The 23179-nt window shown below is 44.8% G+C and overlaps 1 protein-coding gene across 1 annotated transcript in view; it reads left to right on the top strand.

The window, feature by feature from the left end:
• Positions 1-18772, top strand: part of COL20A1 (collagen type XX alpha 1 chain) — a 66714-nt gene extending 47942 nt beyond the window's left edge. Inside the window, exons 27-37 of the mRNA XM_036748415.1 lie at positions 2478-2531; positions 6406-6459; positions 6632-6685; positions 6924-6977; positions 9840-9911; positions 11884-11919; positions 12540-12588; positions 13316-13495; positions 16033-16110; positions 16605-16760; positions 18192-18772. Coding sequence (XP_036604310.1) covers positions 2478-2531; positions 6406-6459; positions 6632-6685; positions 6924-6977; positions 9840-9911; positions 11884-11919; positions 12540-12588; positions 13316-13495; positions 16033-16110; positions 16605-16760; positions 18192-18211 — 807 coding nt within the window. The 3' untranslated portion in view covers positions 18212-18772. The remainder of the gene's footprint in view (positions 1-2477; positions 2532-6405; positions 6460-6631; positions 6686-6923; positions 6978-9839; positions 9912-11883; positions 11920-12539; positions 12589-13315; positions 13496-16032; positions 16111-16604; positions 16761-18191) is intronic.
• Positions 18773-23179: the final 4407 nt, after the last annotated feature.

The following is a 23179-nucleotide window of genomic DNA, read 5'->3' as shown; positions in this document are numbered from 1 at the left end:
CTCCTGGACACCTCATCATGTTAGGATTTGACCAGGAAGAATTTTTACTGTGGAGTTACTTTGACCCCCTATCAGGTGTAAAATCACATTTATTCCAAAGTTTCAGTCTTTCGGCATTTAAAATGGACCCAGGTCAGGTATTAGTATAAGACCAATCTATTTCCCAGATTGAAATCCATTTACTGTGGCCAAACAGCCCAATCTCTGAACACATGTTTTGCTACATGATGGCTATGTGGTGACCCCATTAACAATATCTACCATAAGCCCAGATGGTTGGCTGCCCTAACTTCACTGAGAATTTTATTCCCTGTATTCATCTCTGTCTGCAGATTTTTTAAACTTTTATTTATTTTTAAAATTTACATTTGTTTTCTTTCCCTCTCATCTCCCTCCTCAAATTGGAAAAAGAAAAGAAAAACAAAACACATATGTATAATCAAGCAAAACAAATTCCCACATTGGTAATGTCCAAAAAATACATTATATGATTCTCTCTGCACAGATCAAAGCCTTAGGACTGGGCGCTTAGTGGGCATGGGGTTAGGGAAGTGGAAGGTTGTCTTGGTTAGCAATATATTACTTATTTCCTAGAGTCCTAGGGGGACCAGGCAGCCTTTGCAAGGCACTGTTTTCCCCAAGTGTCCTTCATGTAAAGGCTTATTTTAGGGAGAAAGTAAGGCCCTTCCTTAGCTTTCCTTCCCTCTCTATTCAAGTAGATTCTGTGATTTATTAGCTGGGATTCCCTCTCTAGCCCTTGCTCTGTGGATAATTGGAATGCAGATAAGGAAGGGATAGGGATAGAGATTAGGCCTGGGATTTCTTTGTTATAGGATAGGGAATTCCCTATAAGGATTACCTGACTTATAAGGTAAGGAAAGATCCACCAACAAGACAGGTTAGCACTAATACTGCAATTAAGTCTTAAAGAATTGCCTAAAGCACAGAGAAGTTAAATGACCTGCCCTAGGTTTCATGGTCAGTATATGTCTGAGATAGGATTTGAATCTGGGTTGTCTTGGCTTTGAGGCCATCTCTATCCACTCGGTGACACAGAAAATGAAAGGAAAGGAAAATTCTGTATCTGTTTGGTGGGGAATGGCTGCATTAATAACGGCGGCCAACTATACTTTTCCAGATTCAGCCCCAACTGGCCTTTGTGAAAGGTGTCCAGAGAGTAGTTGTTCAATGCAGGGGAGAGAGAAAGAGAGAGAGAGACAGAGAGACAGAGAGAGAGAGAGAGAGAGAGAGAGAGAGAGAGAGAGAGAGAGAGAGAGAGAGAGAGAGCGGGGAGAGAGAGAGACAGAGAGAGAGAGAGAGAGAGAGACAGAGAGAGAGAGAGAGACAGAGAGACAGAGAGACAGAGAAACAGAGAGAGGAGGGAGAGAGAGAGAGAGAGAGAGAGACAGAGGAGAGAGACAGAGACAGAGAGAGAGAGAGAGAGAGAGAGAGCGGGGGAGAGAGAGAGACAGAGAGAGAGAGAGAGACAGAGAGAGACAGAGAGACGGGGAGGGGGGACCTGCAATGAGAGAAAATGATGGAGAAAGTCAGGAGTGACCCTCATGATTAGGGCAGCTCTTTGGCTGGAGTTGGCCTTATGCCTAATGAACTGAGCGCCTCATTAAACCCCCTCAATCCAAATCCCAGGACCAGCCACATTTCTCAGTGATCCACAGATTAAGGCCCTAAGCATTTCTGCAGCACCTGGGCTGGATGAGGGTGAGCTTGCACTCTGAGATTAGACTCTCCTGGCCAGAGCTTGTGTCAATGGACTGCCTATCTCAACCTGCCTTACCTGGCGGATTCTTGGGAGATGGTTCTGAAGAGACTGTTCCCATCCTCGATACAACTCCACTGTGACATAGAACACCTCTAGAACCTAGGTTCCTTTGGGCATTGTTCTTTGCTTGAAATGCCTGTTTCCAGAGTTCATGATAAAAATAGTTCATGAAGCCTGATACATCTGTAAAAGCACAGAATGATACGTCTTCCCTTGGAGGTCAGCAAGTCCAGCCTCCTCCTTTTACAGAGAAGGAAACAAGACCAGAGATGGGGGTTGTCCAAGGTCACATAGCTAGTGAGTGACAGAATTAGAACTAGAACTCAGCTCTCTTGAGTTCAGTCCAGGGCTCTTTCTCCTTCCCTATCCTTCCTCTTGTCTGGAATATTTCACTCCAATTAATGGACTACTGGGACAAGATAAAATATGGTAAATATATATTACCTCCCTCTCCCCCCTCAGCCCTAAAATGAAAAGCCACTTTGTATGGCCAGTCTGGTGGCTCCCACAAGACTTCTAGCTGGTATCTGTTGGGACCTGGGTGGTTTTTATCAGAAGGGATGATTTGTGCCTAGAGGGGTTGATTATGCAGGAAAGAATGACGATGAGCTATGATTTATCTCATTCCCCAAGGAAGGGTGAGTGATACACATGGGTTCTAGATTTGCTGGCAAGGCTGATTTTTGTACTTCTCCAGGGCACCCCAGGGAGGAGAGGCATCCAGGGGGAGCAAGGGACTCCAGGACCTAGAGTAAGTAAGTCATTAAACGCTGGCTGCTGAGATCCCCAGAATCTTCATGTAAAACTTCCACCCAGTGCCAGACTGTCAAGGAAGCACCAGTCAGCAGAATGTGCTGCTGCAGGGGCTGGGATGGGGGTGGGGAAGCCTCTCTTGAGAGAAGGAGGGAGGGAAGGGGAAGGAGACACAGTTCCACTGCACTAATTAACTTTGATGATAACATTACTCCCAACACCCAGGGATGCAAGGCAGCCGAGCTTAAGGGATAAGGAATTAAAGAAGGATCAATCTCTCTGTTGGGGAAATTCTGTGCTCCCCATCTCATGATCATGCCCACCCCCCCTAGTGAATTCTCAAGTCTGTAGAAAACCAATTCAAACTTCAGAGCTTCCATGAATACTAATCTTCACGGCTGGGGCAAATTATAGCGTGGAAGCAGAGCCCTCCTTCCCCAAACCCCTTCATAATGATAATAAACTGGGGTGATCCACCCACCCTGATGTACTAGAGGCTCATTTGTGAAGACAAGGATACTGGAAATAGCAGCTTCAGGTGAGGAAGGAGATCAAGAAGGGTGAAAAAGAGCTAAAAAGTGAGGGCTAAAAAAGAACCAGAAACTCACATAGATATACTTGTAGCATACAGTCTGCTCTACATCTCCCAGAATCAGGGATACTGGGGTTAGCTGCCGGTAATAATGCCCCCACACTCCATTTTATTTTTCTGAGAAGAGGTCTGTTGGTTTTATCAGACCACCAAAGGGGCACATGATCAAAAAACATGAAGAATGCCTTGCTCTAAGGATTCTCATTATGTTCGTTGTCACAGACGTCATCTCTGTGTGTAAGGGCAGGGATGGGGGGAGGGCAGGACAAAGTGTGATTGATTCCCCCCCAGGGCTCTGTACCTCCCCCCACTCCAGAGAAATGCCCCCATACCACTTAGAGATACTTTCTGACTCATGATGCAACGGAAAAAAGAGGTGGATTTGGAGTCAGAAAAGCCTAAATTTAAATCCCGTCTCTTCTACCTGTGGATTTCAGGCAATTTACTGTTCTGTTTCTTCATTTGTAAAATGAAGATGTTAGACCTGACAGCCTTTATTTAAAAAATTAATTATCTATTTATTTTTAGTTTTCAACTTTTACTTTTATAAGATCTTGAGTTCTAAACTTTCCTTCTCCCTCTCCTCCCCCTCCCCAAGATGGCATGTAATCTGATATATGCTATACATGTACAATCATATTAAACATATTTCTACGTTAGTCATGTTGTGAAAGAAAAATCAGAACAAAAGGGAAAAACCATAAGAAAGGAAAAAAGAGAGAGCACAAATGGTCTGCTTCTATCTACATGCAGACTCATATAGTTCTTCCTCTGGATGTGGATAGCATTTTCCATCGGGAGTCTTTTGGAGTTGTCTTAGATGATTGCATTGCTGAGAAGAGCTAAGTCTAATAAAGTCCGTCATTGCACAATGTTGCTGTTACTGTGTACATATGGTGTTCTGGTTCTGCTCCCTTCACTCAGCAGACTTGATGGCCTTTAAATAACTTTCCAATGTGAAATCTTTGTTCTCTCTGTTGCAACCATGATCCCTAAGATGGCTTTCCACTCTAATCCTATGACCTCTTCAGGAATAGTCCCTGCCTACACACAAATAGCCCTGGGATGGGCCAGTATTTTATATCCATTAAGTTTTCCCAGGCCAACCAAGGCTTGGAAACTTCTGTGAATTCAAGCAACACACATTTAGCAAATGCCTACTAAGAGTACAGTGAGTTTCACTGTGAATAAAGGATAAATTCCCCATGCTCTGGTCTCTCACCAGGCTCCTCCCTCTAGAAAATAAGCTCTTGCCACAAGATGTCAGCTTTTCTCCTCCCTCTTGGTTGTCCTGGTCAGAACCAATTCCATTTCCTGTCAATTCCCTGTTGAGAGTGAAGTAGGAAAATGACAGGGAGGGCTAAGGATCCTTAGCACCTTCAGCCAGCTCCCTGGAACTCAGTAGACCCTACGTGACTAGGATTACAGGCTTTTGAGATCACAGATGTAGGGCTGGAAGGGAGTTTAAAGACTATTTAGTCCAACTTCCTCACTTTATAGATGAGAAAACTGAGGCACAGAGAAGTGAAGTGACTTGCCCAAGGTCACATAGGTGTCAAGTGGAAAAGTTAATGCTTTTTCCACCTCTTGTCCTTGCTTATGAATTTAAACCCTCCTGGCATCAAGTCATCCAGGACCCCCCAGAGCCCAATCTCTTTGGTTAAAATTATGAGAAAAGAAACAAGCATTTATTCAGCAACTGCTATGTGCCAGATTCTGTGCTAAGTGAGTACACTTTACAAGTAAAGTTTATCATTATAATTTATAATAAAAAACTAAACAAACGTTATAATTATTATCACATTTGATCCTCACAACAATCATAAGAGGTAGGTACTATTATTATTCCCTTTTTACAGTTGGGGAAACTGAGGCAGAAAGATTAAGTGGCTGGTATGGGGTCACACAGCTGGTAAGTCTATGTGGGCAGAATTTGAATTCAGGTTTTCCCAAGTTCAGGCGCAGCAATCTATCCATTGCATCACCTAGCTGCCTCTAGTGAGGGGCATAAATAATGGCGATGATGATGGTGATGATGATGATGATGATGATTGACATAGCATTCACTATGTGCTGGGCACTATGCTAAGAGCTTTACAATTATCATCTCATTCTATCCTCACAACAGGGTAGGTGCTGGACTATCTTGGAAGATAGGTGCTATGATTGCCATCCCCATGTAACCCCTGTCCCAAAGCCCATTTATCCAAATTACAGCAAAACAAAAATCAGAGAAGTTGTGCATAAGAGAATATATGCCAGACAATAAAGCATGAAGGAGCTCTCCCATCAGAAGTGAGATAACACAGCCCAGCCAAGAGAGAGCGTCCTTGATCTCACCCAAGGGGAAATTCCCCAAAGTCTCTAGAGTAGCAAGATGAGAGTAAGGACATGATGGAGACTGCCAGTTCCTCTCGTGTCTTCCCAGAGTCTTTTTCTTCAGCAACCTGAAGTGATATTGTCCTCTTCCCATCTTCTCTATTGAAGCTGGAAGCCAGGAAAACCCGAATGATGAGTCCCCGAAGGGGGACTGACTGAAGAACTGAAGCTCTCTCTTGAAAACTCTGTCCTTCCCCTCATGTAGGGGAGGGCCTTTATCTCCACCAACAGGGAGAAAGTCACATACCAATGGACTTTGGGATAGGATTTACACCCATTTTACAGATCAGAAAACTGAAGCAAGCAGGTTAAGTGACTTGCTACTACAAGTATCTGAAGCTAGATCTGAACTCAGATCTTCTTGACTCCAGGCCTGGAACTTTATCTGCATCACCCAGCTGCCTCTGGTGAAGGGTTATAAAATCTGTACTTAGTTCCCTCCCGTGGGGATCAGCGCTGGCTAAAGAAGAAGGTTCACTTTGGATTGTGGTAGGATGTACGGTCAGATCCTCATGTGTACATTAGATTGTGATTTTCAATTGCTTAACTACAGAGTTTGGCTTTGATTGGCTCACAGAGGGGAAACTTTTGAGAGTTTCTTGCAGAGTCAGTGAGAAAAGATGTGGCTTCATCTTTCATCTCTTATCCATCCTTAGGGAGAACCAGGCCCACCCGGACAGACTGGACCAGAGGGCCCTGGAGGCCAGCAGGGGTCACCAGGGACTCAGGGGCTCACTGTTCAGGGACCTGTGGTAGGTAACTATTCCTTCTTTTCTTCCTCTTCTTTTAACCCCCATACAAAACCACCTAGGTCTTTTTCCCAACCTGTTGATTATTTCTTTAGGCAGGCAAAATTTGTGTCAAGGGCAATTGTAGGAAGGATTGTTTTGTTCCTGTACAGGGTCCACCAGGGGTCAAAGGTGAGAAGGGGGACATTGGACATCCAGGCTTACAGGTACTGTGTACAAAATGGGTGCTTTGTCTGGGGACTGGGCTAGGGAAGATGGGAACTTTTCTTACTGCCATGAAAGTCTAAGACTTTCAAAGAAAGCATTTGACCCTTAGAGAGTTCAGGGACCCTGACCCTTCTTCCTCTACACTCATATTCTGAGGGTTTCCTCCTACAGGGCTACCCTGGCCACCAAGGACCACCTGGGAGACATGGCCTCCAAGGTCCAAAGGTAAAAATGCTTTTGACACATAGAGTGGTCCCCCCAAACCAGGACCTGAAGTGTCAAAGTATGTGTTATGTAAGTGCATGTGTGCCTGAGTAGTGTGTGTATGTGTGTGTGTATGTGTGTACGTGTGTGTGTGCGTGTGTGTCCAAGGACCTTGACCTGGTTCCTCTCCACCCCTTAAGGGACAATTAACCCTGCTCGATTTCAGGCCTAATCCTAAGACCCTGATTTTTATTTCTAGGGAATGAGGGGATTTGAAGGTACAGCTGGCTTTCCAGGACCTCCTGGCCCGAGGGTAAGAGGAGAGCTCTGACGGTCTCCCCCTTCTCCTTTTCTCTCTTTCCCTTCCCCTTCTTCTATTTCTCTAGCCTTTGCTGTTCCCCTTCCCTTCTTCTCCCTTTCCCCTTCTCCATCTCCTCCTTCCCCTCGTCCTTCTCTTGACCTTCCTCTTTTCCCCTTCTTCCTCTTCTCTCTCCTTCCTCATCTCTTGCTTCCCTATTCCTCTCCTTTTCCTTTTCCTATTCTCCTTCTCTCCTTCTTCATCCCTCACCTCCCCTTTTCCCTTTTCTTCCTCTCCCTGTTCCCCTTCTCTCCTTTTCCCCCCTTTCCTTCTCTCTTGCTCTTCTTCTGCATCTTTTCATCTCCCTCCTCTCCATGTATGTATAATGTAATTGGAGTGGGAGGCAGAGTATAGTGGGGAGGAGGAAGAGGAAAAAGAATAAGGATGAGAGCCTAACTCCCCAGGGTCCTTGAGCCAAATACCTTCCATGCTCCTGTCATAAGGATCATAGGACTGGGGGAAGGTGGAGATGAAACCCCGCTCCATGAGTAGCAGCCTGTCACTCCTCGATCAGGGGAACTTTGGTGGACAGGCTGTCAGTCTGTGCCCCCCAAGCTCCCCAGCTTCCAGTGATTTCCTTTCTCTGTTGGATTTCTCTGGCTCCTTGCCTCCAGGATGCTGGGGGCACTGTGCAGGGAACTTTGAAACAAGAACAGAAGAATAGAACATCAGAACATCAGCAATGCCCCCAGGGTTATCCCTAGAGCTCCTCCAGGCCAGGATCTAGCTTTTTTAGGTGGGGAGGGGGGATGTGGCACAGAATTTCAGGGAAGGAGAGGTAACTATCTTCCACGATGTCATCTTCACTTTTAATTTCCTGTAGCAACCTAAGCAATTTGGGGCCTTTAAAAATCTAATCAGAATTTTTGTTGCTGTTCATTATTAGGCAATTTACTAGCATTGAAGTAATTATTAGACATTTCACCAGTGCATGGGGCGATGGTGGGAAGGGAAGAGCTGAAGGAGAGGGATGGGAAGAAGAGCAGAGGATAATAAGAAGAGGAGGGAGCAGCCTCCATATAAGACCCCAAGAATCAATTCAACCAGGATTTGCTGATGCTTACCACATGCCAATTTTGAGCTTGTCCATGCTGTGAGAGAGTTGGAACTAATATGGGTCTTGCTTTTAGGGAGCTCATAAACTCTCTAACTTAGGGGAACACTAAGGAAGAGAAGACCCGGGCAAACCCTGCCTTCAGGTCTCTGGGTATACCTGAGAACACAAGATTCTGCAACATGGAATAGAATTACACTTCCAAAGATGGAAGGGACCAAAGTGACCATCTAGCCCAGCCACTCTCATTTCACAGATGAAGAAACTGAGGCCCAGTGAGGTCAAGTGGTTTATCCAAGGCCGTATAGATAGTAAGCATTAGCTTTGAACTCAGGGCTTCTGCCTCAATTACCTAGAGCCCATACTCTTTTCATTACACCATGCTGTTTCTGTAACTAGTAAACAAATCACATCATTGCTTTGGTGGACTCACAGCAATGTGAGTACTTCCTCTGCTGGTAAAAAAGGAAGCCCCCTCCATGCTTTCTTGGCCAGTTAGGTGGCACAGTGGATAGAGTGCCAGGCCTGGAGTCCTGAATTCAAATCTGTTATCAGACACTTACTAGCTGTGTGACCCTGGGCAACTCCCTTCACCCTGTTTACCTCAGTTTCTTCATCTGTAAAATGAGCTGGAGAAGGAAATGGCAAGCCACTCCAGTATCTCTTTCAAGAAAACCCCAAATGGTGTCACGAAGAGTCAGGCGTGACTGAAAAACAACTAAACAACCACAAATCCATGCTTTCTCATCCTATGCAATTCTTGTCCATGGTTTCCCATGAATTCCATATGGAGAATCAACCTATTGAACTGAAGTTCTTCCTCATTCTTTACTAGGTTACCATGGTAGTTAAGAGCTAGCCATTCTATAGTGCTTTAAAGTTTACAGAGCACTTTACATGTGTTAACTAATTTGATTCTCACATCAACCCTGAAAGGTAGGTGCCGTTACTGTCCCCATTTTACAGAGAAGGAACTGAGTAATTTTCCAGGGATCACAAAGCTAATGAGCATCTGAGGCAAGATATGAACTCCGGTGTTTCTGATTCTGGGTCCTGTGCTTTGTCCACAGCAGTACCCAGCTTCTCCTAACATTTGGGTTGCACATCTGCCATCTTCTATTCCCGCTACACAATCTCTCCATATCTATTTTCAAACGCATATGTCATTGATTTCATGCCACTGTGGCACAAAGAGTGAGTCTCCCAGATCAGTAAACCTTCATGGAGGAGATCACAGCTGAGATAGTCCTTGAATATTGGGTAAAATTGGAGCAGAGGGGAAAGGCATTACAGGTAGGGAAAACAGCGTGAGAAAATATGTACAGATGGGAACAAACATGGCGCCGGCTTCACATGATAAAGTTAGCAGGGATCAGCCAGAAAGCATCCAGCCCACACTTACTATAGAGGAGGAAACTGAGGTTTATGTCCCAGGGACAGAAAAGAGACTGACCTGGATGGAACAAAAACTTCACGTAAGACAGCAGTGCATAGATAGGGCAGGGTTAGACTGTGGAGGGCCTGGAATAGCATGCTACAAAATCTAAGCTTCATAGAGGAGGGAGTGGGGAGTTCTTTTAGGTTCTTGAGCTAGGAAGGGGAGTCTCATATGAGACTGAAGCCCTGGGAAGTTACCTTGGACCGCAATCCTTCCCTAAGGGCACAGTAGCATAGAACGCTAGACTTGAAGTCAACAGGACTAATTTTCCTGTGTTTGCTGGATGTGTGGGCTGAGAGGTCGTGATGTCTGCTGCTATTTGCAGGGCTTTCAGGGAATAGCTGGAGCCAGAGGCATCAATGGGGAGAAGGGTTCCCCTGGAGACGTGGGACCCACGGTGAGTAGAAAGCTGATAAGCCGCCAGACTTCTGTGGCAGGGGCTAGGGCTTGAGACAGTTGAATGGTGTGGATGTTACTGAAATTCTATGGATGTGCCTCCCTTTGTGGGTTGAAGAAAAGAGATGTGTGAAGAATCCTATTTTTATGACCTAAGCTATTTCTCTTTAAAATAATTTTTTTTGGTAAAGAAAAACATCAGCACCCTACCTCCCATGTAGCTGCTAACAAAAGCTTGGAATTGCATATGCCAGATTTATTTAAAGAGGAATAGACCTGGATAGGCCAGGCTCAGTCCTTGGGTTTAGAGCAATGATGATACGTCAGCAAGACCTACTGCTGTTCTGTATCTCATAGCTGGACAGCGGGGGCTGGGAGGGAGGGACCTCTGCCTTTGTCTTTTGGATTGGAATGCTGGATGGCTGTTCCTAAGTCCTGGTCCCCTGAAGCAGACCTCAGTTACCCATGCTGTGCAGACACCAGAGGCCTCTAGCTTGTGCAGTAAATGCCCAGCAGGGAGGGAAGATTTTGCCTGGAGTCAGTAGCTTGTCCAATCCTGGCAAAGTGCCATGTGAATGACATTGCTCCTTCCCAAGGAGAGGACCTCTGGAGGATGGCTTCTCTCTGGATGCCCCCAGGTGAGGCAGAGGGTAATTTACACAGAAATGAACTCTTGGGCCTGGGGTTTACAAGAAGCAGTGTGTCCAGCACCCATGGCAAAGCTCTGACGTTGAATACCCAATGGGAAAAGCAAACTCCAGAATGTCAACATTGCCCCCTAAAACTTTGAATTATAACTGGGGGAGGGAGCAGCGAAGGAAGGGGAGGCCGGATAATCTGAGTAGTTTGTGCTATCCTTCTCATTGTCCTCTCTGAAGGTTAGGAATGTCGATAAATACCCCTGACCACCCTTCATAACCATCCTATTCACTCAATAAACATATTTTAAGTGCCTATCAGGACTCAGGGCTTTGGGAGATATAAAGAAAAGACAGATGTGAATGTTTGTAAATTGTGTTTGAAGCTGTTTGTATTTCCAGCGTATACAACACAGAGGCACTGAGCCCTAAGTTGATTCCCATCTGCATGATGTAGGACAGCCTTTAATTTGTCCTAAATTGATTTCTTTCACATTCACAGAAAGGCCCCTCATTCTGTTCTATGGAATTGAAGGCACAGGACTATGATGACCCCTGCATGTCCTCTCCCAGCCTCTGTCCTTCCACCTTGAAGAGGGTCTCATCTTTCAGGATTTCCCCATGCTCTTTGCCTATTTTGCCCCCCAAAAGAAAATTCAGCTACTTGCTGCCAATCAAGCATTTCTTGAAACCTTGAGTTAGGCCAGAAAGCTGGCTTCTTCAGGCCAAGACAGGGACAGCGGCCAGAATGAGTGTACAGTGTTACATATTCCAAACCTCTCCCTGTGTATCTGTACTCAAATATCTATCCATACAGCTGCCCCCTTACTTGAATGCTGTAAACCTGTCCTCACATCCTCATGTATATCTACTTAGCCCACATCCAAACATAAGGCACTGTAGGTTGCATATTCCCAGCTTCTCTCTCTGTTTATACACTCACAAGAGCAAACACAGAAATGCTTATGAGCAATGCTCACATTCTCCAAGCCTTTCGCTGTGTGCTTGCCTGCATTCTCATTCTCATTCTGTCTCTGTCTGTCTGTCTCTCCCCATCCTCACCCAGGAAGCGTTAGATTGAACTTAAAGAGGTGGGAACAGCAAGCACCCGAAAAAGGGTGCCAGGATAAGTGGCCCTCAGCAGGGGGCTTTCATATCCTTCAAAGAGCAAGAACTCAGGGTATATCTAGGACACCTCAGTGTTAGCCAGAGCCATAGCTAGTCACCCTGAGTGAGATACAGACCCCAGACATCCTCAGTTTTCCTCTTATTTCCTTTCAGATTCCTAAGAATCTGGTAATGATGTGTGTCTTTCTTCCCTTCCTTCCTGTTCAGGGACTTCCTGGGCCCAAAGGAGAGCGAGGAGAGAAGGTAAGGCCTTTCACCATCCTGTTTCATTTCTGGTCAGCAATCCTGTAGAAGGCTATGCCTGCCTGGCACTCCAGATTTCGTGCTGCATGCCGGTTCTCCGGAGGTGCAGGATCATGCAATGTCACTTATCAGTAGTAATCATAACGATAATAATAAAGCACTCAACGGTTTACAGAGAAGTTTATAAAACATTTTACAATTTACAAAGCACTTTACCTGCATCATCTTGTTTATGCCTACCATATACCAGAGACCTATGAGACAGGCAGCACTAGTATCCTTATGGCCATTTTATGGATGAGGAAACCAAAGCCCAGAAAGAGACAGTGATTTGCTAAGAGTCATATGATGAATAAGAATAAAAACTTAGACTTTGGGGCTTTATGTCCAGTGCACTCAGACCACGCTGCTGCTCACCCCGGACTTCCATGTGTAATGTACACCATGTGATAGAAAGATAGTTATTATCTGGTTATTTCTGTCATTCCGAGCACAGCCTGTAGTGCTGCCCATTTTAAACTTTCATGGCTCACTAACTTAGCCTAACTTTCAAATTCTCTGCAGATTAAATTCCTATCAAGGTGTTGTGCCATACAAAAATAATGATGTTTGCTTCTTAGGGAGAACCTCAGTCCCTCGCTACCATTTACCAGTTGGTCAGCCAGGCTTGTGAGCAGTTGATTCAGAGTGAGTAATCATAACAAAACAACTACTAATCGCATTCAGGTACTGCTTTAAGTTTTGCAAAGCCCTTACATGATCTTACTTGATTCTCCCAACAACCCTACGAAGTAGATGCTATTATTATCCACATTTTACAGTTTGGGAAACTGAGATAGACTAGTTAGATGATTTGCCCAGGATCACACACCTAGTAAACTTGTACTCATTTTGGGACCATCTTTTCAAAGTTCCAAATGACTGAGTCGCGGTGACAATTTCCTCAGGGAAGTCACACTCTTTGGACAAGTGGGACCTGAAACCTCCTACCCAGGATAGGATGATGGCAAAAGTATGAGATGAAACCCTATGAGGCTCTTCTTCTTCCTGACCTTATCTGCTTTGCATCATACCCCATAGCCACCCAAGCTAAAGAGCCTTACTTTTGCCCAATCCTTCATATAGCACCTGCCCCCAAATGAATAAAAAAGGCTCTCCCCTCAGTTGTGCCTTTACCATAAGGCAACAGGGTTCAAAGAGAATTGTTCTCTTATAGATGGAGAAACTGGGGCCCAGAGGGATTTGAGTGAACCCAGAAATCACGATTTCATCCCACCTCCCTCATTCCTAGATACCCCTACTCTGTAGTCTTGCTCCCCATTCCTCCCCAACAGCTTTCCCCGGTCCTCTCTGAAGAATGAAGGTGATCAAGTGCCTTTCTCTTCTCCTCTCCTAGCTCATGTGTTGAAATTTGATCCATTCCTTCATGAGAACACCAGACCCCCAGTACCTGTCTGGGAGGAGGAGGTGAAGTTGAGAGAGCCAGGCTTATCTGGTCTTCCTAGTCTTCCTGGCCAAAAAGGAGACAGAGGAGAGGATGGATTCCCTGGAGAGCCTGGGAGAGAGGGATACCCAGGTATTTTGGCTTGCATATTCTTGATGGAAGAGGTCAGAGAGTTTATGGGTTATTTATGTGCTCAGAGGATTAAGGACTTGATTTGGGTGGAAATTGTAGAAGTTAAATCTGCTTATAGGAAGAAAAACTTCCTTAATAATTAAAATTGTCTGTGGATGTAATGGGCTGTCTCAGTAGAAAGTGGATGACCCTCTACCAAAGGCCTTCGAGCAAAGATCAGATGATTACTAATTGTGCCAGTTGAATTATATTATCCCTGAGGCCCCTTCAACTGTGACATTCTGTGAGTGAGCAACAGACACTTCAATAGGCATCAGGATCTTCAGGATATAATCCCTGCCTTCAGTGTGCTTCCATCAGGATTGGAAGGGGACATGGTGGGACTTCTTTCCCTGTGAACATGCAAGAGGAAATAAAAGCCATGGAATATTAGCTCAGAAAAGGACCTCAGAGACCATCAGACCCAGACCTCTCATTTTGCAGCTGAAGAAACTGTAGCCCAGAGAAGGAGATTGCTTACCCAAGGCCACACAGCTTATTGGTAGCAGAGATTAAGCACCTTCTAACATCCAGTTCAGTGCACTTTCTCTATCATACTATGTCTTCTTGCCTTTTTGGCTGAGGAACTGGAGGGGGTGAGGTTGGTGGGGAGGTTGATGGGGAAAGACAGGTTATAGTTGAATCTGATCTGCCTGTCACTGATCCCTTCACTAAGTCCTCACCAACCCTCCAGCTAGTACCATTGGCAGACAGGGCTGCCCCTGCCTTGGACCAATGCAGAAATCATCACATCTGGCTGCTGCCTCCCCAGTCAGCTTGTTGCATGGTAGCCCTTTAGAGAGCCAAGTCCCTTTTGTACTCTGGGCCAGACCTTAGAGGCAGCTGCATTTCTGGGAGGAGGGAGGAGAGAGGGGGGGCCCCATCAAGGAGGTTTAGTGGAGATGACCTTGGCAGGTGTCCGTCCTCCTGATTGGCTGGTAGCCACGGCAGCCAGCTTTCAATGCAGACGGAGGGTCGGAGATCAGATGCTGAGATGGATAGAGATGCCGATTCCAAGAGACACAAGCAATGAGATTAGGGCTGGAAACCTTGCAGGGGGTGGGGAGAGAGAAAACAAAGAAGATGAGAAAAAAGGTATAAAGCTGGCCAAGGACATACTTTGAACCTGAATATCTTTCTAAAAGACTATTTGCAGGGAAGGCTGTTATTTTTTCTCTCCCTCTGTGTTGTGCAGGAGTCCAGGTCTGTAGTTTAATTGGCAGGATTCAGTGTAGACATCACAGGGCAACCAGGATCTGTCACCATCCCTGGGGAAAGACACTGTTACACCATTCCTGTCTTTTTTCTACTTACACTATCACCTTCAACCTCTTTATCTTGCACCACCCCCTTCTTCCAGCTGTTCTCCCTTGTTCCTGAAGAAAACAGCTGGAGGGGGCAGGCATTAGGCAGCTGCCTATAGCAAAAGTGGGAGAAGGCAGCAACCCCCTCAATCCTGGTGCTTATTACTGGCAGAGTCTGGGGGTGGGGAGAGGAGGGCCTGCGTCAGATAGAAATCAATGCAGTGAAGAGTGTTTGATCAAGAGCTGAGATGACTATAGACCCCAGGGGATTTTCATCTCTGTCACTAGCTTGTACCATTAAGAAGCAAAAGGAGGCTGAGGTTAGCTAGATCAGGGCAAGGTACCCCTTGCTTTATGCAAACTCAGTGACCCAAAATCTGAAATAAAATAGCTCAGCAAGAAGATCATTATTAGATTTATAAAATTATTCACTCCAGGATTCCCCTGGTGTATATGAAATAGGATTTAATTACACAAATTAGATTTCTACAGCTTTAAAGTAGTTAATTGGCAAACCTATGTGTTCAGGGAAGGCAAGTATTTTTCTACCAGAATCTCTCCCCAAGAGCCCCATGAACCCTACATCTATGCCTTTCAGGCTTTTCTGTATAACTGGAGCTCAGAGCTTTGTATGACTGGGCTAAGGGCCATATATGGCATTTCTGATCATTCTGGTCCAAAGTCAAACTTTCTCAAACTATCTCTAATGGATGGTTCTTAGCACTGGGGATTGGGCTCCAGCCTGTTCCTTTCTCTCTGTTGAGATGCAGGCAGAGCATAAGTTAGAGAGACTTGTGAGCACCCAGCCTCTGCCATCCATCCAGGAGCTTTGATGAAAGTCAGTTTCAATGCAGACAGGGATCCCAGGGCACCTTACTGCTCTCTGGTCTCAGTCATACCCAGTATCCCACTTAAACCATAAGCTCCTTAACATCAGAGTCTATGACTCCCTTTATTAGACATGAAAGTCTCTGAGGAAAGTGACTATATCTCCTCGTACCACATAAGTCCAAGAGATCCCCAAAGATAAGGCTGTGACTCTCACTCTCATGGATGGCTTTCCCATCAGAATACATTGCATTAGAGTAGAAGCTTTGTGTGTGGGGTGGGGGTATGTGAAAATCCCCAGCCCAGATTTATCCCTGTGCTAAGAACCAAATTCTCATTTGATTCCAACTGATTCTTTCCTAATAGGTGGACTGGGAGCCAAAGGGCAGAAGAACAGTCCTGGCCTATCAGTACAAGGGCCTCCTGGACTCCATGGAAGGGCAGGTGAAAAAGCTTCTCCCCTGGGACCATTAACATGGCAGACTCCTTCAAAAGCCGAGGGGAGTGTACAGCTGTGGCTAGCTCACACTGATGTTACACTTTCTAGTCCCTCTGCTCTCTCTCTGAACCAAGCAGTTATCTGTCTCACACTGATTCCTAGCCTCACCAACCCTTGCCTCATCCTTAAGCTATGGCTCTGATCTCATCCTCCTACAGAAATCCTTCCTATGTTGGCCTGGAAAAGGTTTTATACTAATCTTACTTACTTTGGCTATACATATAAATACACTAGGACTCAGCCTGGTAGATCTATTTCTTTAGTTAATTCATCAATATAGGACTATACACTCCATCTCCTTGTTTTTTTTTCTGGCTCTCATCGACTACCAGTTGAGTGCCAGCCACCTCATGGACACTTAGCAAATTAAAGGGCTTAGTCTATTGATGAATGAATGAACCAATGAATTTCTGAACTTTCTGACACTGCTTTATTCTAGCCCCATCAGGGGAAGATCTGCTGGAAAAACTGGGATATCAGGGTTCTACAGAACCAGGTGACCTCTCCAGGTTTTCAGGAGTTGCAGGCCAAGCTGGGAAGTCCAGCCCCTCAGGAGACTGTGAACCCTTGGGATGTCTCTTGGAGAGTCCAAGAGGTGAGTTTAATCATCTGCTTGGTGGTGTGGGGACTGGCTGTTTCAGCCTCTGACCTTTCTCCCAGGGCATCCCAAGCTCAGCCTATTGTTCAGCAATCCTCATCCATTCTGAAGCAACTTGTCTTCCTGGAACTTTGAGCTTGGTTTCTCTAGGAGAGTGGCTGGCCAGTGAATCTAGCTGAAATGGGAGAGTTGGCCAGCACCTGCAACCCACCTAGTTTCCCTTCAATTAACAAAGACTATTGAAAAAGCCGATGTCTGACTTTCTAAGAAGAAAGCTTCTTGAGGGAGATTAAAGGGAGTCCCTGTAATTCCAAAGATCAATCAACCTTGAACAAAAGGAGTAGTAGGAAGAAGTCTGATGGGGACACTAACTACTATTTCTATAAACTTTCTTTAGTCATAAGACCTACATTACAGATAAGCTTATAACACTTTCTAGCTGGGTGACCCCAAACAAGGTATTATACCTCTCAGAGTTTTGGTTTCCTCATCTGCAAAAGAGAGATAAAATGTGTACTGCTTTACCTCTCAGGGCTGCCATAAAGAAAAGATTTTACATACTGTGGTATACTGGAACGAATGAAGTGAGAGGGCCTGGATTCAAATCCTGACTCTGTTACTGCTTGAGTGACTTTAGGCAGGCTATTAAACCTTTCTTGGCCTTATCTGAAAATGAAGGGATTGGACTGGATGGCTTCTGAGGTCCTTTCCGACTCTAAATGCGGGATCCCTGTGAAAATGCAAATTGTTATTCTTGTTATTATCATAATTGCTGTCTACTTCCTGCAGAAAGTTCCCCCCTCTACTCCCTTCCCTTAATTTATTCATAAGAATTTAGTTGTCTGGACAGCTAGGTGGTGCTGTGGTTAGAGTGCCAGGCCTGGAGTCAGGAAGACTCATCTTCTTGAGTCCAAATCTGATTTCAGACAGTATTAGCTGTGTGACCCTGGGCAAGTCACTTAACCCTGTTTGCCTCAGTTTCCTCATCTGTGAAATGAGTGGGAGAAGGAAATGGCGAATCACTCCAGTATCTTTGCCAAGAAAACCCCAAATGGGGTCATGAAGAGTCAGGCACAACTGAAATGACTGAACAACAATAAAGTTTAGTTCCTCTTTCTCTTCTTTTTAAAGTTAGGGGACTATGGTTGTGGTGTACCACATACAACATTGCACTTGGTTCATATGTTGGTTAGTTGTATTAACCTCTCCCCTCCCCTTTTTTATTCTTTATTATAAGGGGTGACTCATTAGAAAAAGGACAAGGACAGGGAGTAGAAAGAGGAAAATATATTGGGAAATGTAGTTGATATGAGAATACAAACATTAACAATTTCCAGGAATTAGTAGGAAAAGACTTTTCAGGGAGATGGAATGATGCTCAGATCTAGTGCATTTTCCTGTAGTAATCCTGCTTCCTCTCATTTTCAGATGTTGACTTGATCCCCTGATCCTGGGAGAAGGATGGACCCTGAGCAGGTTCTCAGTGACCCACAATTTGGCTCCTGCTTGGCCTGCTTGTTCCATCCACTTCTGTCCCTTCTCAGCTACACAGGCTATTCCACACAACTTATTTTTCTCCACAGCTGTTTGAGGCATCTAGATATATGGGGTATTTGATGGTGTGATAACAGCTGTTGTGGGGGAATCTGGAAAGGTTGGGAGAATGTCATGAGGAGGCTGCTCCATCTTCTACCAATGAGCTGTGTGACCTTGGGCAAACTGCTCTTCCTCAGAGGGTCTCATTTTCCTCACCATATGAGGGGCCCATATCCTAAATTGGTGGTATCACACTCAAGTCAAAATGGATATAAGGATTCCTTATATATACATAAGGATCCTATATATCACATATAAGAATCCCTGTGGGCTGAATGAATATGAACTTAGAAAACCACATATTAACATTATCTGTGTTCTATTCTACTTTTATTTAATTAAGTAAATATTTTTCAACTATAGCTTAATCTGCTTCAGGAGGCTTTTAGGCAGCAAGTGTGAATTTGACAACTGTGCCCTAAATAAACACTAAAAGAACTTCCAGTTCTAAAACCCCATGATTCTATAATCTACAAGCCAAAGTTTCAAGACTGGTTGTCAGGCTGAGTTTGAAAAGAATGAAGCAAGTATTTGCGTGTGTGTGTGTGTGTATGATGACCTATATAAGTAACATCAGAGTCAGTGTGGCATAGTGGATAGAATTTTGGACTTGGGAGTTTGGGAGACCTCTGTTCAAATCCTCTCTCTTATCCCTACTAGCTGTGACAGACTGGGCAAGTCACAGCCTCTCTAAGCCTCAGTTTCCTCATCTGTAAAGTGGGGAGGCTGGGTCAGATGACTTTAAAAGTTTCTTCCAGTTTTAAAGTTATTGTCCTATAATCTTTCTTATCCATAAGTAAGTAAATTCTTTAATATGGGAACGATAACATAAAAACTGGCCTTGATTAATTCTATTCAACCAGTATTGCTACAGCATCCCTGTTCTAGTGTTATGGAGATTTTAGAATAAATGTTACATGCCCTCCGGGTGCACAGGGCCTCACACATAGTAGGTGCTTAGTAAGTATTTGTAGACATGGGTTGGGGAGGGAAAGGGAAGGAAGGGAATAAGCATTTATTAAGCAGCTATAATGTGCTAGGCACTGTGCTCAATGATTTACAAATAGTATCTTGTTCGATCCTCACAACAACCCTGGGAGAGAGGTGCTGTTAGGATCCCCATTTTACAGTTGAGAAGACCAGGGCAGACAGAAGTTAAGTGACCTACCCTGGGTCACACAGCTTGTAAGTGTTTGAGGCAGGATTTGAACTTAGGTCTTCTTAACTCGATAGTGCTCTATCCACTGGGCCACCAAGCTGCCTCACAAGCATGGTCTTGCATACTTTTGAAAAGTGAGTGTCCATTTCTCCTTAGTTTCCTCTCTTAACCAGTACTACTAAGGCTGTGAATCAAGTACTGAAGATACAACTCCCCCCCGCACCCCAAAAAAAAGGAAACAATCTGCTCTCAGGGTGGTTACATTCTATTCTCTCTCTCCCTTGAGTCTTAACTTTGTAGAAGGTTAAATAATTTGGATTTTAATTCATGTTTGGTGAAGTGTCTGAAGGGAGAGAGAGGCTGGAGTCACCGGAAGGGCTCATTTCCCCTTTCAAATGGAGGATACTCTGAATAAAGCTCTTTGATAGTGGATAAGCATCTGGTAATGTGAAAAAAAAATCTATTGTTATTCTCTTTGTGCCCTAGAACGTAAACTATGTTCCAGGTGAAAGGAGGCTTGACAGGTAAAATGAGGACAGGGAGGAGAAAAAAAATTAAAAAAAAAAAAAAAGGATGCGAAGGCAGGCAAACTGCTCCCGGGTGATTATACAAGCCCAAGCTGGGATCTGCAGAGAAGCCCGATGTGCAGCTGCTTCTCCGTAACCTTGTTAGATCAAGAGCGAAGCCTCCTCACCCACTCTGCCTGCTTGGCTGTGTTTCTTGCCCACCCCTCCTTCCAAGCCACAGGCAGCTCTGACAGCAGTTATAAGTTCACTCATCTGAACACCCCTCTGCAGCAGATTAACCAAACTAGTGCGGTTCCTTCCTGATTGGCTTGAAGTTGTGATTCTGTGTCCCACTCCATACAAGCTGGTTAAACAACCAGTTACGTACCCAGCAGGAATGCTGTGGCTTGGGGGCTGCCTCACAAAGAATGTGAGGGAGGCTAGAACCAGGAGCACATATGTGAAGGCTTCCATTTCCCAGATAACACGCTGACTTCTCAGAGCTCCTCCACGCTTCAGGGAACGGTGCTCAAGTGGAGTAATTGAGGATGCTGGGCCCCAACGAGTCATCTTGACATGTCTGATGGTGTGTGGGAAGCTGCTCTCCCTGATATGTGCCACCTGGCACTAATAAGCTCTCTTCCCAGGGGCCTGTGGCTCCAGAAGAAGAGAGCCAGGTTGCTGAATGGATCTCAGAAGCAAGTGGGGTAGGGGGAAGGAAGAAGGAGAAATTGTCCCCTGGTGTCCAGGCCAGGGTCAGAGTGGACAGGGGTTCTGTCCATTGCCATTCCCCTCCTTCTCCCCCACCTTCCCCTGGAGGAAAAGGCTTCCTTCCCCATTCCCTTTCCCCACCTTCCTTCTTTCAATCTTATGTAGATAGGGGATAGAGATAGAGAATTTATTAGGCACTTACTATGTGCCAGATACTGTTCTAAGCACTGAGGATGCAAAACCAAGAAGATAATGCAGTCCCTATTCTCAAGGTGCTTACATTCTGATAGGGGAAGATGAAATGTTAAGCAGGACTGGAAAAGTAGGAGAGGTGGGGAGGAGAAGGGTAGAGGTGGATCAGACCAGAGTGTAATCATGCTTGGGGCTGAACAAGAGATATCAGCAAGCCTAGGACTCACCAATCATCGAAGATCCCTCAAAGTAAAGTCATCCTTAGGGGAACAAGACAGCTGGTATGACCATAAGCAGGAAAGCAAACAAAAAAAATGAAGTATAAAAGAAACCATCCAAAGTCCTCTTATGAAATGGCACCAAGGTCCCTCTATGACTAGGTTCTGTCTCTGACAAACAATGAAGGTCTAAGGATCTTTGGGGGAATCTCAAGACTGTCCTCTTCTGTGCTATTGGCCACAAAGACCCCTAAGGTCTTATTCTGATAAAATCCTCACTTGGTCCTTCCATCCCCATTATCATCCTATATATCTTCTGCCTTTGTAACTACACTCTTCAAAAAGGCCCTCTACAACAGGTGCCTCCACCTTCTCTCCTCTCAACCTCTTCTTAAGCCCTTACAATCTGACTTCCAACCTTATCATTCCTCCAAAACTGCTCTCTCCAAAGTTACTAATGATCTCTTAGTTGCCAAAACCAATGGCCTTTTCTTGATTCTCACTCTCTTTTACACTTAAAAAAAGTTATTTTCAGTTCCAATTCTTTCCCTCCTGCCCATCCCCTACCCATTGAGAAGGTAAGAAATGTGATATGAATTATACATGTAAAGTCATGCAAAACATTTCCACACTAGCCATGTTGTGAAAGAAAAAATAATGTAACAGAAAAGATGTTTCAATATTCACTGAGTTCATCAGTTCTCTCTCCAGATGTGGGTAACATTTTTTTATTCTGAGTCCTTTGGAACTATTGTGGATCATTGTATCAATTAGAATAGCTAAGTCTTTCACAGCTGATTGGCATTGTAACATTGCTGTTACTGTGTTAAATGTTTTCCTGGTTCTGCTCACTTTACTTTGCATCAGTACTTGTGTCTCCCCAGATTTTTCTGAAACCATCCACTTTATTTTTTTTCTTACAGCATAATACTATTCCCTCATAATTATATGCCATATCATAATAGCACCTACCTCCCAGGATTGTTGTGAGGATCAAATAAGAATTTATAGTGCTAAAAACACTGCTTAGTCAGTGCTATATAAATGGTAGCAGCAGCAGCAGCAATGGTAGTAGTAGTAGTAGTAGTAGTAGTGATGAGGTTAAAGAAAAATGATGATGGTAGGGAACCATAGGTTTCTAGGGGTGCTCGAGACCCCAAAATACTGACATGCCGGGTCCTGCCGAAAGAATTCGACCCAAGCCTCCTCAGCCAAGGAAAAAGACATAGCTTATTAAGGATTCGCCATGATGGGTTGTCTTAAGAAATTCCACCCTTTGTGACGAAGGCCAGATCGAATCTGAGCACCTTCATGGAGGCAAGATGAAACTTATATAAACAAAGATTGTAGGACCGATCTAGGGTGGTCCTGGGGTGATGGGAGGAGGGGTTTAGGGAGGGTCTTGAGGAGGAGTCTAAGGAGGAGCTTGATGGGACTGGGATGAGGTCAGACTCCAGGAATCAAGAGAATGGGATTAAGAGAAGGAAGTAGCTGAAGGCATGGATATTGATAGTATCAGGGCTGGGAAGTAGCTGGACTATGAAGGGCAAGGCTAGGTAGAGATTTGGGCCTAATGATAATGAAAGGCTTCTCATCTAGTGGGAAGATTCAAGGAGAGTTCAAGGGGGTTCCCAGAGACTGTACCCTCATCATTCCCCCCTCAAACAAATGAGACCCAAGTTTTTTGGGGGTCCAAAGAGGTTCCTACAGTCTGAACCCCATCAGTAGTAGTAGTAGTATAATTGTTGTTGTAATTGCACAGGCCCTCATCACCTCACACTTGGATTATTGCAATAGCTTGTTGGTAGGTCTACCTGCCTCAAGTCTCTCCCCACTCCACTCCACTCCACTCTCCATTCAGCCACTAAAGAGATTTTCCGAAAGTGAAACACCCCTACTCAATAAACTGGTGGCTCCCTCTTGCCCCTAGGATCAACTATAAAATACTCTTGGGCATTCAAAGCACTTCATAACCCAGTCCCCTCCAACCTTTCCAGTCTTTTTATACCTTACTCTCTGACAAATGTCGTTTGA

This window comes from Trichosurus vulpecula, chromosome 3 (assembly GCF_011100635.1).
Source record: "Trichosurus vulpecula isolate mTriVul1 chromosome 3, mTriVul1.pri, whole genome shotgun sequence".
Taxonomy (NCBI): Eukaryota; Metazoa; Chordata; class Mammalia; order Diprotodontia; family Phalangeridae; genus Trichosurus; species Trichosurus vulpecula.
This window is presented reverse-complemented; position numbering and strand designations above follow the sequence as displayed.